Here is a 16,309-nt window from a genome sequence, read left to right as displayed (position 1 = left end):
TCATGTCAACCTTTTTCATTGTCGACCATAGCCATGTCAGTGTTTTCCATGTGCAATTTAATTCTGGAGCTGCCGCGAATCACGGGGGGGTGCCACGAATTGCGGGAGGGGGGGGTCGCGGGGGTGGGTGCCGCGAATCGCGGGAGGGCGGGGTTCACAGGGGTTCCGGTGGGGGGGTTGCCGCGAATTGCGGGAGGTGGGGGGTCACGGGGGGTGCCGCGAATCGCGGGAGGGGGGGTTGCGGGGGGGTGTGACGCGAATCGCCACAAGAAAAAATCAACACAGAAAGGTCAACACATGTAAATGTTGACATAAGTGTGCCACTTCATTGGTGTCCATGTCGACACATGACAATGAATATGAAAAAATTAAAAAAATTAAAAATAAATCTTCAAAAACTCATGTCAACCTTTTTCATTGTCGACCATAGCCATGTCAGTGTTTTGCATGTGCCATTTAATCCTGGGGCTGCTGCGAATTGCGGGGGGGGAGGGGGTGCCGCGAATCGCGGGAGGGGGGTCGCAGGGGGGGTGCCGCCAATCGTGCAAGGGGGGGTCGCGGGGGGGTTCTTTTTGCCGCGAATCGGGGGGGGGGTGTCGCGGGGGGGGGGGTGTTTTTTCCGCGAATCGGGGGGGGGGGGTCACGGGGGAGGGTTTGCCGCGATTCGCGGGAGGGGGGGGTCGCGGGGTGGTGGTTATGCCGCGAATTGCGGGCGGGGTCGTGGGGGGTTCTTTTTGCAGCGAATCGCGGGAGGGGGGGTCGCGGGGGTGTTTTTGCTGCGAATCGCGGTAGGGGGGGTCGCGGGGGAGCGGGTGTTTTTGCCGCGAATCGCGGGAGGGGGCACGGGGGGGGAGGTTTTGCCGCAAATCGCGGGAGGGGGCGCTCACCTGGTGGCTGTGGAGTAGCAGTGCTGGGCAACATGGGAAGGCAGTGGGTGTCTGCCACTGTCTGTGGGCTCACTGGGCTGGTTCTCTGTCACATATCTCCCAACATGACCCTCTCCAGGAGGGACACAATGCTCTGTTTCTAGCCTTCCCCTTAATGTATGATTGCCATCACCTGTTTTAAACAGGTTAATTTCTCAGAAAGGTGTTCAGCACAGATGAAGGCAATCACACATTAAGAGGAAAGTCCAGGAACAGAGCGTTATAGACACAGACACCCACTTTGAGTGACAGATGTAGCCAAATATATAGGAGATTTATATTAAGGCATTTTTTCATAGAGGAAGAATATAATAGTGTGCCAAGTGCAGTGAGGCGCCACGCCGAAGCATGGCGAGGGGATGCTGTACACTTATACAGTGTCATTCGATGATCGATTGGACTGCGAATTTGCAGCCCAGCAATTGGGACTGAATCAGGCCCATAGTCAGAGTCTACGGGAGAATCTGCAGCAACTGGCACTACAGGCAATGTGTGTGTGTGCCAGACTAGGAAGAGCGCAGACTGAGTCCCTTCTCCATGGTCCTGGCTGGACACTGTCACACCTACAGTAGGGGGTCTGTCACCTCCCGCAGCCTCGTCTCCCCTCCCAGCAAGAGACCCAGGAGGAGAAGAAAGATCAGGGATAGGATAGGAGGGAACCTCTCCCAGCTATGTATTGCTGCAGTGAGGGTGACCCGCTAGGACCCAGGCTGTCTCTGACCCTCTCTTCCTCTCAGTACTGCTGTTACCCCAGAACAGTGGTCACCATGGACCTGTCTCCTGGCAGCATCTAGAGGTCGGATCCATTATACGGGCAAATCTGAATGGTATATGGCCACTAGGTCAACAAGGGGAAGGTCGACATGCATTGGGTTGACCACTGAAGTTCGACACACATCAATGTCGACACATTTGAAGGTCAACATGGGCTTAGATCGAGAGGTCATTAGGTTGACATGGGCTAAGTCAGCAGTTAAAAGGTTGACTTTATTTTTTTCGTGTTTTTTTCAGCCGACATGTGCCGACAGGCGTATTTCATGCCCTACCATCCACTAGGGTGCAGTGGGAGAATAAAATAGTGTGCCGAGCGCAGCGAGGCACCGTGCCCGAAGCATGGCGAGCGCACACGGTGCACTTTTTTTAGTGTCCATGTCGACTGTGTCAGCATTAGGGGGGAAAATGTGAAAACCCCCATGTCGACCTAATACACGTGCCGACCTAAGCCCATGTCGACCTTCAGGTGTGTCGACCTTGGTGCATGTCAACCTTCAGTGGTCGACCCAATACATGTCGACCTTAGTTCTGTGGAACCTATTTGAATTGTCCGGTTGCTTCTACCATCAAGTCAGGTACATACCTGCAGATCCAATATATGCCAAACTGAGAGAGCATTTACCGGATAGGTGTGTTATACACGCGCTGGTGCCCCCAGGTAATGTGGTGGTATTGTTACGCCACTGGTGACAATGGGGGTTATTCAGACCTGATCGATGCTGTGCCAAAATGCAGCGTATTGCGTTAAGATAGTAAGTGAAAACTCGCCCTGTGCAAGGCTGCAAATCACAGCGCTGCTAATTATGTTTCCATTGTGCGTAACCTACTCGGGCAGTGCAATAGAATCAGAATGATCGAGGCCGAAGCTGACGTCACACACCTTCCCTCAAAACGCCTGGGTACACCTGCGGATTCCATGACACTCCTACAAAACGTCCGGTTATGACTTTCTGTCAATCAAAACGTGTCGCTGGCTGGCATCGCGCACGCGCATTGTTGCCCATATGCATGCACAGTCCTTCAATAACCATCCACCTTGAGTAATCGCTGGGCTGCAACCAGGTCTGAATAACCCTCAGTGTGTAATATCTGCAGTGGGATAAACGGGTGAGGAAGCAGGGAGCGCATGCAGTCTATCCGAGCTCGTCCTCCTGATCTGACCACCGCAGGAGAGTTGGAAGCCATTTATCATCCCCTGATACCACACTATACAATCATCGTGCTGATCGTACAATTACATAACTCCCAACTATCCCGCTTTTCGGGAGAACATCCTGGCTTTTTGGGTTGTTCCCATGTGTCCCGCGGTGGGGGGGGGGGGGGGTGGAGTTGGGGATCCCCCCTGTCACCCTTGAATAGACGTCTATTCCTGCAGCTTGGGAAGTTGGGGACAGAGCCACTTGCTATACCCGCACAACGGCAAAAACCGGGGCTTGGCCAATGTTGGGAGGTATGCAATTGCTGGCTGGCCCGATAATTGTATATCATGTACACGGCCTTAGATCACATATTGGCAGTTCTTGTTACATTTGGGGACCTTAAATTAATAAACAGATTAATACTATGGAAGAAAAGAAACCAAAATACATGTATCTGTGTCAGGGAAGTGCGGGTGATACTTTATTTAGCAAATGTAAAACGTAAAACCATAGCGGAGAACAGGTAAACGCTGCCCGGCCGAACGCCCGCCCCCCACCACGCAAATCCCCCCAATAGCATGCGAGAGAATGTGTACGGTAACACATCTCCTCGCATGCGGCCGCACGACTGAAAAATCATTTGTTGGTCACTCACCAGCAAATGATTATTCTGCAATTCATAATGAAAAGTCAGCCTGGACGATGATCTCCGAATGTAGAGCGGGCGCTGACGCCATGCCTGTATCTGCAGGGGAAGGCCCAGCCTGTTTATGGGGATACACATGAACCGCTGGCCGTTCCCCTACTATCGCCCCCTGCCCACCCCCATTCCTCCTCTCCTGGAACGAACAGATCCACAAGTGGAACTCGATGCACCGATTCGCTCCCCAGGGTTTAGGCATGCGCATATACGCACATGCACATGCGCAATCCTCAAACATTGGGGACGGGGCCAAATTCAGACCCTAAGGAATGAGTCTGAATCGGCCGCAAATCTCTAGCTTCTCATCCGGTACGCCATGAGCAGTGCTGTTATATGGCCGGGTTACAGCAGGATGTCAGCGGTGGGAACGGAATAGGTGTCAGCATCACAGTGACATGTCACAGCCCACACACATCAAAGGGGAACAGTGTCACAGTGTGACCAGCTCACAGCTTTACCCCCGCCCAGGTCTGAATGACCTAATACTGGGTACAGCACAGCAATCTGTGTTCTAGGCTCTGTGGTCCAGTACCGGGTCACAGGCGACATTTATATGGGTATGGGTCATTGGCTCGACATGGCTTAGGTCGACACATGAAATAGGTCGACATGGTTGGAAGGTCAACACAAGCTTTAAGTTGACAGTCAAAAGGTCAATGTGGGTCTTTCACTTTTTTGACCCGAATGTCGACATAGTCGACATGGACACCGTCAAAGTGTACCGCGTCCCACCACATGGCTCGCCACTCTCGGCACACTATTCTATTCTCCCTCCACGCCCTAGTGGATGGTAGGGCATAAAATACCACCTGTGGGCACAAAAATAAAAGTGAAAAACTCATGTCGACCTTTTTGACTGTCGACCTAAAGCTTACGTCGACCATAGGCATGTCGACCTATTTCATTTGTTGACCTACGCCATGTTAACCTTTAGTGGTTGACTCAGTGCATGTCGACCTTATATGTGTCGTCCTAAGGACTGTCAGCCCGCTGCAGCATTAGTAATTATTACATACTCTCTGCAAGGATAGTTTCAGTGAGTTACTGACATTCGGAAATTCCACATGCATCCAATACGCTAGTGATACAATATTCTGTGGGCTTTCCTACTTAATGCACAATTTCCAGGACCTTTATTAATAACACTTTGGCCCTTATTCTGATCGGTGCGGCCGGATCCGAATATGCGGCCAGCACCGTGCATCCTAAACCCCGCCTTCCATACGGATCGCCAACTCCGTCCGTACGCGGTAAGAAGCTGTCCGAACGGACCACACGTGTATTTCTCATGAATACACCTCCTCCATCTCAGGGAACCTCACCCATCATTCGATGGTCGCAGACCATCGAATGCAGGACCGAGTGGCCAGGCAGCTCCCGCAACCTCAGACCACACGGGCATTTCTCCGTGCAAAAGCAGGGATCTGGGCGGGCAGCTGACATCCGGCAATGTCATATGTCCGCCCCCCACACGTGCGTCACGACTGCATTACCATACGTACGCCCAGCGTTTGCATGGGAACGCCCATGAAACGCGGGGCGTATGCATATGGCAATGAGCCCAAACAGCCCTTCACACCCCTCTCCACCCCCTGTTCGTAGTGTACACATATCATGCGGGATTTGGCCGAACGCCCCGCTCGCACATGCGCAGAGACGCCTCTGCACATGCGCAGACACAAAACATCGGCGGCACGAACGCACGCGGATATTACCGCACGAACCAGAATACAGGCCTCAGTCTCAATTGTGGTTCGGGGTGTGGCCTACTATAGCGGCAGTATCTGCGAGGTCACACCCCAGTTTTCGCCGCTGTGGGGGCGTGGCCAGCGCTCTCTATGCGGCACGGCGTTAACACAGGGTTGCCGACCCTCCCGGAATTTGCGGGAGTCTCCCGAAAATCGGGTCCTTCCTCCCGGCCCCCGGAAGGGTGGGCAACCCTCCCGGAATCTGGGGGACCCCCACTGAGCCCCCGATCGCGGCATTTATATGCCGCAATCCGCGGGTCTCAGGGGAGGGGGCGGAGCTAAAACGGCACAATCGTGTCATTTTAGCCCCGCCCCCTCCATGGATATCAGTTATTTCTGCTATTTGATGTAATGGGGGCGGGGCTTAATGACGTCACAGTTAAGCCCCGCCCCAAAACCTCGTAATGCAAGATTCCTCTCCGGGCTTCTCCCGGAGAGGATTTTTTTAAAGTCGGCAACCCTGCGTTAACATGCTCGCTAGGCTGCGGATATTTGGAGCATAGTGAGCAGGTTACCATCGCCCGCCGATTGCACGTCCTCCCCCGCTGGCCGGATCCCCTCACTATGCTGCGAGCGGATGTGTACACTTATACAGTCACTCGCAGGGGCCCCCATAGAGGAAGAATCATCCGATGGTTGCTCACCACTGACTGGCCTCTTCTCTGTTAGCAGAAAGGAAGCCCAGGACGTAGATAGATAGATAGATAGATAGATAGATAGACCGATGATACATTTACAAAGCAGATATTACCTCCCATCATCCCTTGTGCACATGACAGGTAAGGGACACAGGGGATGTATCTGAGGCAGCATCTTATATACTTACCCCTCCTCCTGTGTAATGATGTGTGGGGCTCTGTCCTGCCAGGAGTTCCCACACTCCTCATCCAATGGCACTCACTGCAGGGGACAACCTGCCATTATCCCATCATTACACTGTGACAGGGAAACATCTGGGCCGCTATTGACTGAGAGACAGACAATGGCAACCGAGGATCACTGCTCTTGTTAACTAGAATCTATTCTATTTAGAAAAAAGGGGGGAAAACATATCTGGAGGAAGGATATATATATATATATAGATATATATAGATATATATAGATATATATATATAGATATATATATATAGATAGTCCGCTGGAACCGGCACTCCCTGCTGCTGTGCGTCAGAAATTGTGCCCTGGTGCCTTCCTCACCACATCAAAGTGAGTGCAAACAACAAGTCAGAAATAGTTTAGGAACCACTGGGGTAAGTGATCGATCATCCGATATTTTAAAGATGTCAATGGATGAGGGTGATTACAAAAATGTTGTGCGACCGGTTGGTCGCTATAGCCCTTTGAAATAGCATTTCTAATGGCTGACCTGTGGGCTGTCATACGCTCCTTGAATTGGCATTCAGTTTTGCCAATGTATGACAGCCCACAGGTGCATATGATCTGATATACTACATATCTGGAAGAACAATTGAGGCGATGCCTAATATGCATAATTTTACTAGAGAGGGGGTGGGGGAAGGTGTCACCTGCGTATATATATATATATATATATATATATATATATATCTGTCATTTTTCAAACCAAGCCTGTAACTTCACAGTTAGGAGCTGATTGGCCGATGATAAAAAAAAACAGACACTTTGGGGCAGATTTATTAATCTTGGAGAAGAGATAAAGTGGAGAAAAGGTAAAAGGAGATAAATTACCAGCCAATCAGCTGTGTTTGAAAAAGACAATTGGGAGTTGATTGGCTGGTGCTTTATCTCCTTTTACCTTTTCTCCGCTTTATCTCCAGTTTATCTCTTCTCCAAGCTTAATAAATCTGCCCCTTTATCACTTCTCCGAGCTTAATAAATCTGCCCCATAGTACCATACGTACCAGACGTCTTTGTAAGTGTATCTTTATACCCCACAAAGATGTAGCAGAGATGGAGCAACCCGTAATGCTAAGGTTGCTTTTCTACATTATCACACACTAAGATACTAGTTACCAACCGGTCAAAGTAAAAGAACAACTCCATCGAATACTATCTAGTGGTTGCTGGCACACAACTTAAATCCCAACTTAAATCCCCCCCATAATGATGAGGAGCAGCATTAGCATGGCGATAATGCACATTATTTCTATGGCTAATATGAAATCAGCAAATCAGACGCAGCTGATGCTGTTACCGATAGCTTTCACGAATTATGCGTATTGTTGCACTGGCTCCCGAGATGTGTCCAATCGGCTTGCAGTTACAAACACACCCCCTTATTATACTTATAGTATATAATAATTAAAAATCTCTCCAGTAGGACTTGGATTAAAGCGTCAGTTTTTAAATAGTTTTAGATGGTACGTTGATCTTGTGGTTTTATATTATACACAGATAGTATAGTATAAATACCTATGGCATGCAGGTTCATTTCATTCATCATCATATATTACAGTGACATCTCTCATTTAATACAAAATCAACCGGCAAGTGAAACGATCACTAGGTCTACAAGCATTATGTCGACAAGCATTAGGTCGACACCACTAGGTCGACATGCATGAAGATCGACATGACTGAAGGTCAACCTAATAATTGTGTCAACCTAATGACTCTGTCGACCTAACCCATGTCGACCTTCAGTCAAGTTGACCTTCCTGCATGTGGACCTTCAGTCATGTTGACATTCATGCATGTCGACCTAGTGGTGTTGACCTAATGCTTGTCGACCTAGTTGCTGTCTATCCAATGATCCATACCCACAGGCAATAACGCAATGGAGGAGATGTATCAAGTCTTGGAGATAAAGTGGAGAATCTGCTTAAAGCAACTGCTCTGTGGCTGTCATTTATCTAGCACAGTGTGTGAATTGACAGTTAGGAGCTGATTGGTTTCTTTAGGCAGATCTCTCTGCTAGACTTCATACAATGCACCCATAGGTCCGGTACAGATCTAAAGGCATGCTGGTTCATGCAGTGCATCCTGATCAGACCAAATATCGCAGCTGTGGGCAGGTTCACTTTATTACTATAGCGTTTTTCTTTGACAGGACTCAAAGACGTGATACCAGAACCCCCACCGGCCGGATCGGAACTCCCACCCCCCCTGAACCCACCATTTTTGTGGGCACACCCATGAAACCCTGGGTGGGCCTGTGGGTATGCCCCCTGCCTGTCATTAAAGCAGGGACCCTGGGGAGCCAATTCGGACCACAGCATGCAGGTCTGAATCACCCACTTTATCTCTTTCTACTTTATCTTTCTCCAAGCTTTGATAAATATTCCCCTTGTCATGCATAAACGCCGACACACTCACTATCCAGATCCTGACTGTGGGACCTGCGCCCCCTCCTCTGTAGTAACTGATACTGTCCTCAGAGCAGTGACAATAAGGTGCCAAGTGACGCCTGCCTGTGAAAGTGTGTGTTTATTATCTGGGGAAGACAATGTGACAAGTTCTACCTCTATATCAAAGGAAGGAGACAAAGTCATTAGCTCCCAACTTTCTCACTATACTATAGATAAAGGTTCTCAGCCGCTGGTAGGTTGGGGGGGGGGCAGACCAGCCAGAGTAAAGACACACATACTGTACACTTGGTGAGCATTTACCCAGACATAAAGGAAAATCACAGACAGACATTGTCACCCAGTGTCAGTAACAAGGAATAAGTGCAGAGAACCTGAACTGGATAATCAATCACAGAGCTGTTGATAGGATGCCAATAATTATGGGGTACCAGCATTTCATCTGCGCATTGAGGGGCAGTTTTATTAACCCAGTTGAAGTGCTAAAGTTGAAGGTGATAACACACCACCCAATCAGCTACTAACTGTCAAGTTACAGGAAGGATTTGAAAAATGACAGTTAAGCCCCAGCCGATATGGTGCATGTGCACTGGATGATATCAGCTGCCGATATCATTCAGCAACGACACCGGGACATGCACGTCATTCGGCTATATTGCCAAATTGACTTGCATGTTCTGTAACCATCAGTCATCGTTAACTGATAGTTAATATTATTATTTAATAGTGGGATGAACAAAGCTCTGATCTGGGTCATGGTATAGTGTGAATGGGAAAACCTGCTCAAGCAACCCTGGCCTTTAGAGAAGGCAACTCTTGAAGGCATAGTCAACTCAAAGCGCTGCCTCCGCCCCCAATGATGTGCCGCTGTTCCGCCCCCTTTGTGATGTCAGGGACTCTGCAATAAGCCGGGTCACTGCGGGAGCTTTCAGAACGTAAATGCGTGGTCGCTCCTGCGATGATCCCGTGTCCCAATCCGGTATTTGCGGCCCGAAGGGGGTATTAATTTCCCTCTTTGAATCAAGAACCTTTATACATATATTACAATGTTACAGATAAAGTAACATTATTTGTCCTATTTATATATTATTTTATTTATTACCAGTTATTTATATAGCGCACACATATTCCGCAGCGCTGTACAGTGAATATTTGAACAATCACATCAGTCCCTGCTCCTGTGCAGGGCCGGCGCCACTGGAGGGCGGCAGTTCGCCCCTCGCCCCCCGAATGGAGGTGAGCGGAGGTGCTGGCAGGAGCGGGCAGGGGTGTCTGTGCTGCGGGGGTACCACTATCTGCGGCGCTGTGTCCGTGCCGCCATCTGGCAGGAGCGGGCAGGGGTGTCCGTGCCGTGGGGGTACCTGCGGCGCTTTGTATTAAGCTGGCGGCGGGATCCCTGCAGTGATTAGCAAATAACTAGTGCTATCCGGTGGCCGGGAGGTGGCGCGGGAAACGCTGCTGGGTTTGAAAACACTTGACGCACGCTGATTGGCTGAGATTCAGCCAATCAGCAGGTACCCCTCAGCCCTCCCCCACCCCCACCTCACCTGGGGTGCTCCGGTGCCTTGCATCGGCCCTGCTCCTGTGGAGCTAACAATCTATATTCATTACCACATATACATGCACACACAGGCATTCTGGGGTTAATTTGTTGGGAGCCAATTAACCTACCAGAATATTTCTGGATTGTGGGAGGAAACCGAAATACCCGGAGGAAACCCACACAAGCACAGGGAGAATATACAAACTCCACACAGTTGAGGCCATGGTGGGAATCGAACCCATGACCTATGTGTTACTCTATCAATCGCTGCAGAGTTTCACCAGAAGATGCACTTGGCCATATGGCCTACACCAGTGATTCCCAAATTGTGTGCTGTGGCACCCTGGGGTGCCTCAGGACACTTGCAGGGGTACCCAGGACCAGTTCAAATTATTTTTGATCAATGTAATAGGCAAAACCAGTGCTGGTAGTTGGACAAACAGCGAATATTGTCCCTCACCACATAACTGACCCTTAAGTTGACATATAAACACAATTTCCGTAATGTAATATTATTTTTCGGAGTTTCTCAATAATAAACATTCGGCCTAGAGCTACCGTGAAACATTTTTGATGCTCTAGGATGCCGTGAACCTAAAAGTTTGGGAACCACTGGCCTACACTGTATAATTAATGACCAATCCCAAAAGCTCCATAATCCTTATCCCCAGGCAGACACAAGCCAGCCCTCCCCTCTATGCTCCCAGGCAATCCCACACTCAGCAGGCAATAGATAGCTGACAGACAATAGACATGTGTCACATTAGGGAGGAGGCTGCCGCACTAACATCTGGGGGGAGGGGGGGGGGGGGGGATATAATAGACGGTTTCACAGGCCAACAGGAAGATGAGTGTGGGAACAAGACTGGCTTAGAAGAGGACCTGTCACTCTATGATCTGGTCCGCCTTATCTCTCCCAACATCTGCCGCATATAGAAGTTACTTCTATAAGCTAGACACGCAGGTCTACAGGAATGAAACCTCGTATGTGTCCCTCCAGGAATACAGGGGACAATGAAACTGAAACATTTCATCTTACTGTATTTTTCCTCTATTTGTCTTTCTTTTATAGATTATTGTCACTACAATAATGCAGCATAATCACATACTGTAAGGATAAAACATATTAGAACTCCCCCCCTCCCCAGATCATTACATTTTATATAGTCTTGGCTTGATTCCTGCCCTGTATACATAGGGGGGAGGGGGATAAAATAGAGAGTGATACCAACCAATCAGCTCAAACCTGTCATCTTTTAAGCACAGCCTGTGACATGACAGGTAGGAGCTGATTGGCTGGCACTCTCCATTTTATCACTTTTCAAGCTAAGTACATCTGCCCCTTGGTTTGGGAGCACATTGAAGTACTATAGTATGGGCATACTGTACTTGCCACATGCTGAGCCCTATGGCACTGCCCAACTCTATGTAGGGGGCAGGATTGATTCATAAAAGATTGTTCAAAGAAAATGATGGAAACATCTGGGTATAGTGCACCAGAGTATGTATAAAATAAAATGCCTGCACAAAACGTATTATACTATGGACAGTCATTCATGGTGCAGAAACATCAGTGAGCTTACCAGCTCAGTAGGGACCAATGATACAACTTTGTGACAGTTAAGGGCTGAGTTAACAGTACTTTGTATACCATGCAGGACATACTTGACACATAGCCACTTAATGGAGCAAATGGTGGTGTTGCCCACACCAACCCATGAGATGCTAGCTATCATTTATCTAATACATTCCATAAAATAAAATAAAGCTATACTGGTTGGTTGCTAGGGGCAACACTTGATAACTCTCCCTGTGGGCCAGATGTAATAAGCTTAAGAAGTGATAAAATGTAGAGTGATAAACCACCAGCCAATCAGCTCCTTACTTCCATGTCACAGGCAGTGTTTAAAAAAGACAGGTAGGAGCTAATTGGTTGGTGGTTTATCACTCTTCATTTTATCACTTTTCAAGGCTTAGTGCATCTAGTCCTCTGTGAGGTGATTGGTTCCTGCTGTATCCTGATATTTTTACAAAGTTTCTGAAACTTTATCGATAATGCACCAACCTTATTATGACAGTAAATGACTACTTAAGTAACCCCTATTGTACACCAGTGTATTTCACGTATACACAAACTGTTTACATTTATTCCTAGAATAACCGCTGAATGTATACAAATTATATTTACCAAGTTATATTTGATGTTTTTAAGTGATATATATATATATATATATATATATATATATATATATATATATATATATGCTATCATAATTATAGCTGGTAGCAGCTCCACAATGTAGCCATGAGATTTAAACACCCGTAGTGCACAGACATCCCATTATACAAGTAAAGATATAATGTATGCATATATTTATTTATTTATCTATCATATCCTTATAGTACTGGAACTTATTTCAATGAGAATTACGGATGACAGAAACTCTTTTTTTCTTAATAGTTATAATTTATTTGTTTGTGTGATGCACACAAGATATAACATGTCCGATAATCAGGTTATATTACACAGCAATATAATATTACTAGTATGAAACAAAGACTGTTCCACAAACTGGTCAGCGCCACAGACATTACAAACATTTTTTTTTTCACAGAAGAAAATTAAAACATCTTATTAATACAAATCTTTCCAAATAGAAAAGGCTTTCCATTTCCCAATGAAATGATACTGATCATTATGACTTACAAGAAAAAAGTCAACTCAGAATATACACTATATAAATGTTACCACTGCCACAGCATTTATAATGCTGGAACAGATCCATCTTCACGGAAGACAATGTAATTTCTATTCGGAACCACAGCAGATTACTGTACCATCTGATAACAGATGTATACACGTGTCCTATAGAACTATTGAAGGGAGGATTGAATCCTCACTCTATTAATGCATTCAGCCTGTGCTGCACTTAATATATTACAAATATTGCATAATATTCTTAATATATAACATCTTCAAGGCACTGCGCTGTGCTCTATAAACCTATACACTTACATATACACCATGCAAGTGATATAAGCATTTATAATTACATATACGCTATGTAAGGCATACACATATATACCTACATATACTCTAAGCAAGTTTTTGAAACCTACAGATACACTATCCAACCTTAAATCAGTTAACGTTTCACTCCTATAGTAGAAGTGTTGACATAATTTCCTATGATAAGAAAAAACAATACTTTCTATGAGAAAGGTGGCATACAACGATCACGGATAGGCTACCTAACTGGTAGCACATGTGATTGACGTGACATTGAAATGAATAAGTCCAATTGCAAAAGTATCTGTGAGTTCTAGCCACAGAAAAAAAGTACAGAGTGTCCCATTATCCCAGATGTACATCAGGGAGTTATTCTTCACCAAGGTCTCCATACGGACTTGCTTTTGCTCTCGTTGGCCTGGCCGGGCACAGGTAGAGTAGTGGTCAGTGCTGTGGACAGCTTGTAAGCTGCAGCTGGTCCACTGAGATGTCTCATCAGCTTGCCCTGGTGTTGGTTTTGGGCTGATAAGAAGTCCACGGAGTCTTGGACACATCTGGAGTAGCCTTCTCCATGGGCCTGGCTGGAGGTGGTCATAACTGGAAGAGGAAAGGCATAGCTGTCAGTGACACTGTCCATCAGCATTTGCAAGCTCATTTCGTAGCAGGAAACACAGGGCAAGTGGGAAGAGCTGGAGCAAGATACTTACTTCTACCAGCCATTTGCTGCTGTAGGAAGGTCACTGTCATCTCCAGGATGTCGGCCTTCTCGGGTTTAGAGGGGAGCTGATGTTTCTGACACTCTTTCTCCAGTAACTGACGGAGCTGCTCAATGCTGCTGTTAATGCGATCTCGCCTCATTTTCTCAATGACGGGCTTTCTCAGCTGTAAACAACAAGACAAGGCTTTGGTTAATACATATCATTATAACATGCTGCAGATCATGACTATATAACCATAACATCTCTACAAATTTGAAGAATAAAAAAGAATATATATATATATATATATATATATGTATATATAAAATTTAATTTTTTTATATTTTTTTTTAAATATATATAGCTAAAGATATGAAGTTGATGTGGTCACTGGGGGAGATCTTACCTTTCTAAGCCCAGTAGTAGCCTGCTGATCCATTGTCTTTGAGTTGCAAGGAGCCATGTTGCACTTGTAGAGTGAATTGTAGAGTTCTGGTGCCTGAGCCAGTTGCTTTCTGAATGCCAGTGAGCAGCCAGCCCCTTTATATACCCCTCTCCCGCATAACGATGTGTGGAGAGCTGACTTACAAGAGGTTCCCACACTCAGCAGCCAATGGCAGAGCAGCGGGGACAATGGACGTGTGTCACAATAAACGGTGACAGAGAAAGATAGCATCTGGGGCTGGTATTGTGTTGACAGACATGAAAGTGTGGGAAAGATACACAACATAAAAGCTCCTGGTGCATCTGCTGCTGTGCAGGCTGGCTCTCAGAGTGACACTGATATCATAAACACTGCTTACAAAATTCTCCCATTCATGAACATGTGCCTGGAGAAGGATGTGATCATGCAAAATGTTTCTGATAAAAATAAGCAAATAAAATGTCTGACAGGAGTTTAGCAACAGAACAAAATATGAAGTGACACAAAATAAAATAAACAATATAAATAAATATACACAGATGTTGTGTATCTGTAGTGATATATGATATTTACAAAGTATTTGCTCACAAAATTCTGTTTGTTGTTGTGAGGGCTAAGTTTAAACGATTAAACAAATAAAATCACTACTGAATAAAGATGCAAAATATATATATATAAAAAACACTAATGGATAAAGATTCAAAATATTTATAAAATAAATAAATAAAAACACTACTGGATGAAAATGCAAAATATGTATTAAATAAATAAATAAAAACACTACTGGATAAAAATGCAAAATATTTAAAACATAAAAAAAACACTACTGGATAAAAATGCAAAATATTTAAAACATAAAAAAAACACTACTGGATAAAAAAATTGTAAAATATGTAAAAACAAATAAAAACACTACTGGATAAAGATACAAAAAATTTAAAAAAAACAAAACAAAAAACGCTACTGGATAAAAAAAAATGCTAAATATTTAAAAATAAATAACACTACTAGATAAAGATACAAATTAATTAAAAATAAATAAATCAAACACTACTGGATAACAATGCTAAATATTTTACAATAAAGAAAAACACTACTGGATAATGCAACATATTTTAAAATAAATAAATTAAAAACAACACTGGATAAAGATGCTAAATATCATAATTTATAGCAATCTATGATATTGAATTATTATTTCAATTAATTTCAGATCAGTAATAAAAAAAAAAAACACAACACAACAGCACTCCAAACATTGGTTGCACAATTGGGGACAGAGAGTGGTGGTAAATGGCATACATTGCAGCTGGGGTAAGGTCCAAAGTGGAGTCTTACAAGGTTCAATATTGGAACCTACCTTGTTTAATATATTCATTAATGGTAATGACATACTGAGTAAGACTGCAATATGTGTGGATGACAAGAAATTGAGTAAGGAAATTAACTCAGGAGAGGATGTGGATGCACTACAAAGCGACTTAATTAAACTGGAAAGGTGGATGGAAAGGTGGAAAATGCAGTTTAACGTTGAAAAAAAGTTATTCATTACGGAAACAAAAATGAACAAGCTACTTATAGGCTAAATGGAGTTATTATAGGGAATTCTGCAGTCGAGAAGGACTTGGGGGTCATCATAGATGAAAATTGGGTAATAGTGCACACTGCTCAAGTGCAGCAGCAAAAGCAAACCGGACACTGCCATACATTAATAGGGCATGGATTCAACGGATGCCAATGTGATAGTGCCTCTTTACAAGGCAATGGTGAGACCACACTTGGAATACTGTGTTCAATTCTGGGCACCACACCTTAGAAAGGACCGTACTGAATTAAGAAGAGGTTTCTTCACCATTACAGCAGTAAACTGGATACATTTTTGGCCACTATGGGAATCCTATAGCTATGACTTACTCAAGTCAGTAGTTACCAGTTAGATAGGTTGAACTTGATGGACTAATGTATTTTTTCAGCCTTAATTACTACGTTACATAATGAAGAGATGCATATGGTTTATTAAACTGTTTGGAAGCCTGCATTTCACCTGGTGTAAATCATAG

The 16,309-nt window shown here is 45.3% G+C and overlaps 1 protein-coding gene across 1 annotated transcript in view; it reads right to left on the bottom strand.

Moving 5' to 3' along the window:
- Positions 1 to 14,845, bottom strand: part of LOC146041597 (uncharacterized) — a 47,974-nt gene extending 33,129 nt beyond the window's left edge. The window contains exons 1-3 of the mRNA XM_083161543.1: positions 14,232 to 14,845; positions 13,835 to 14,009; positions 13,507 to 13,724 (exon numbers count right to left, since the gene is read on the bottom strand). Of these exons, the coding sequence (XP_083017669.1) occupies positions 13,507 to 13,724; positions 13,835 to 14,009; positions 14,232 to 14,555 (717 nt within the window). The 5' untranslated portion in view covers positions 14,556 to 14,845. The remainder of the gene's footprint in view (positions 1 to 13,506; positions 13,725 to 13,834; positions 14,010 to 14,231) is intronic.
- Between the last annotated feature and the right edge of the window lie 1,464 nt (positions 14,846 to 16,309).

Source organism: Crinia signifera, chromosome 19 (genome assembly GCF_055691185.1).
Source record: "Crinia signifera chromosome 19, ASM5569118v1, whole genome shotgun sequence".
Lineage (NCBI taxonomy): Eukaryota > Metazoa > Chordata > Amphibia > Anura > Myobatrachidae > Crinia > Crinia signifera.
The sequence above is the reverse complement of the archived record's forward strand: the minus strand, read 5'-3'. Positions and strand labels throughout refer to the sequence as shown.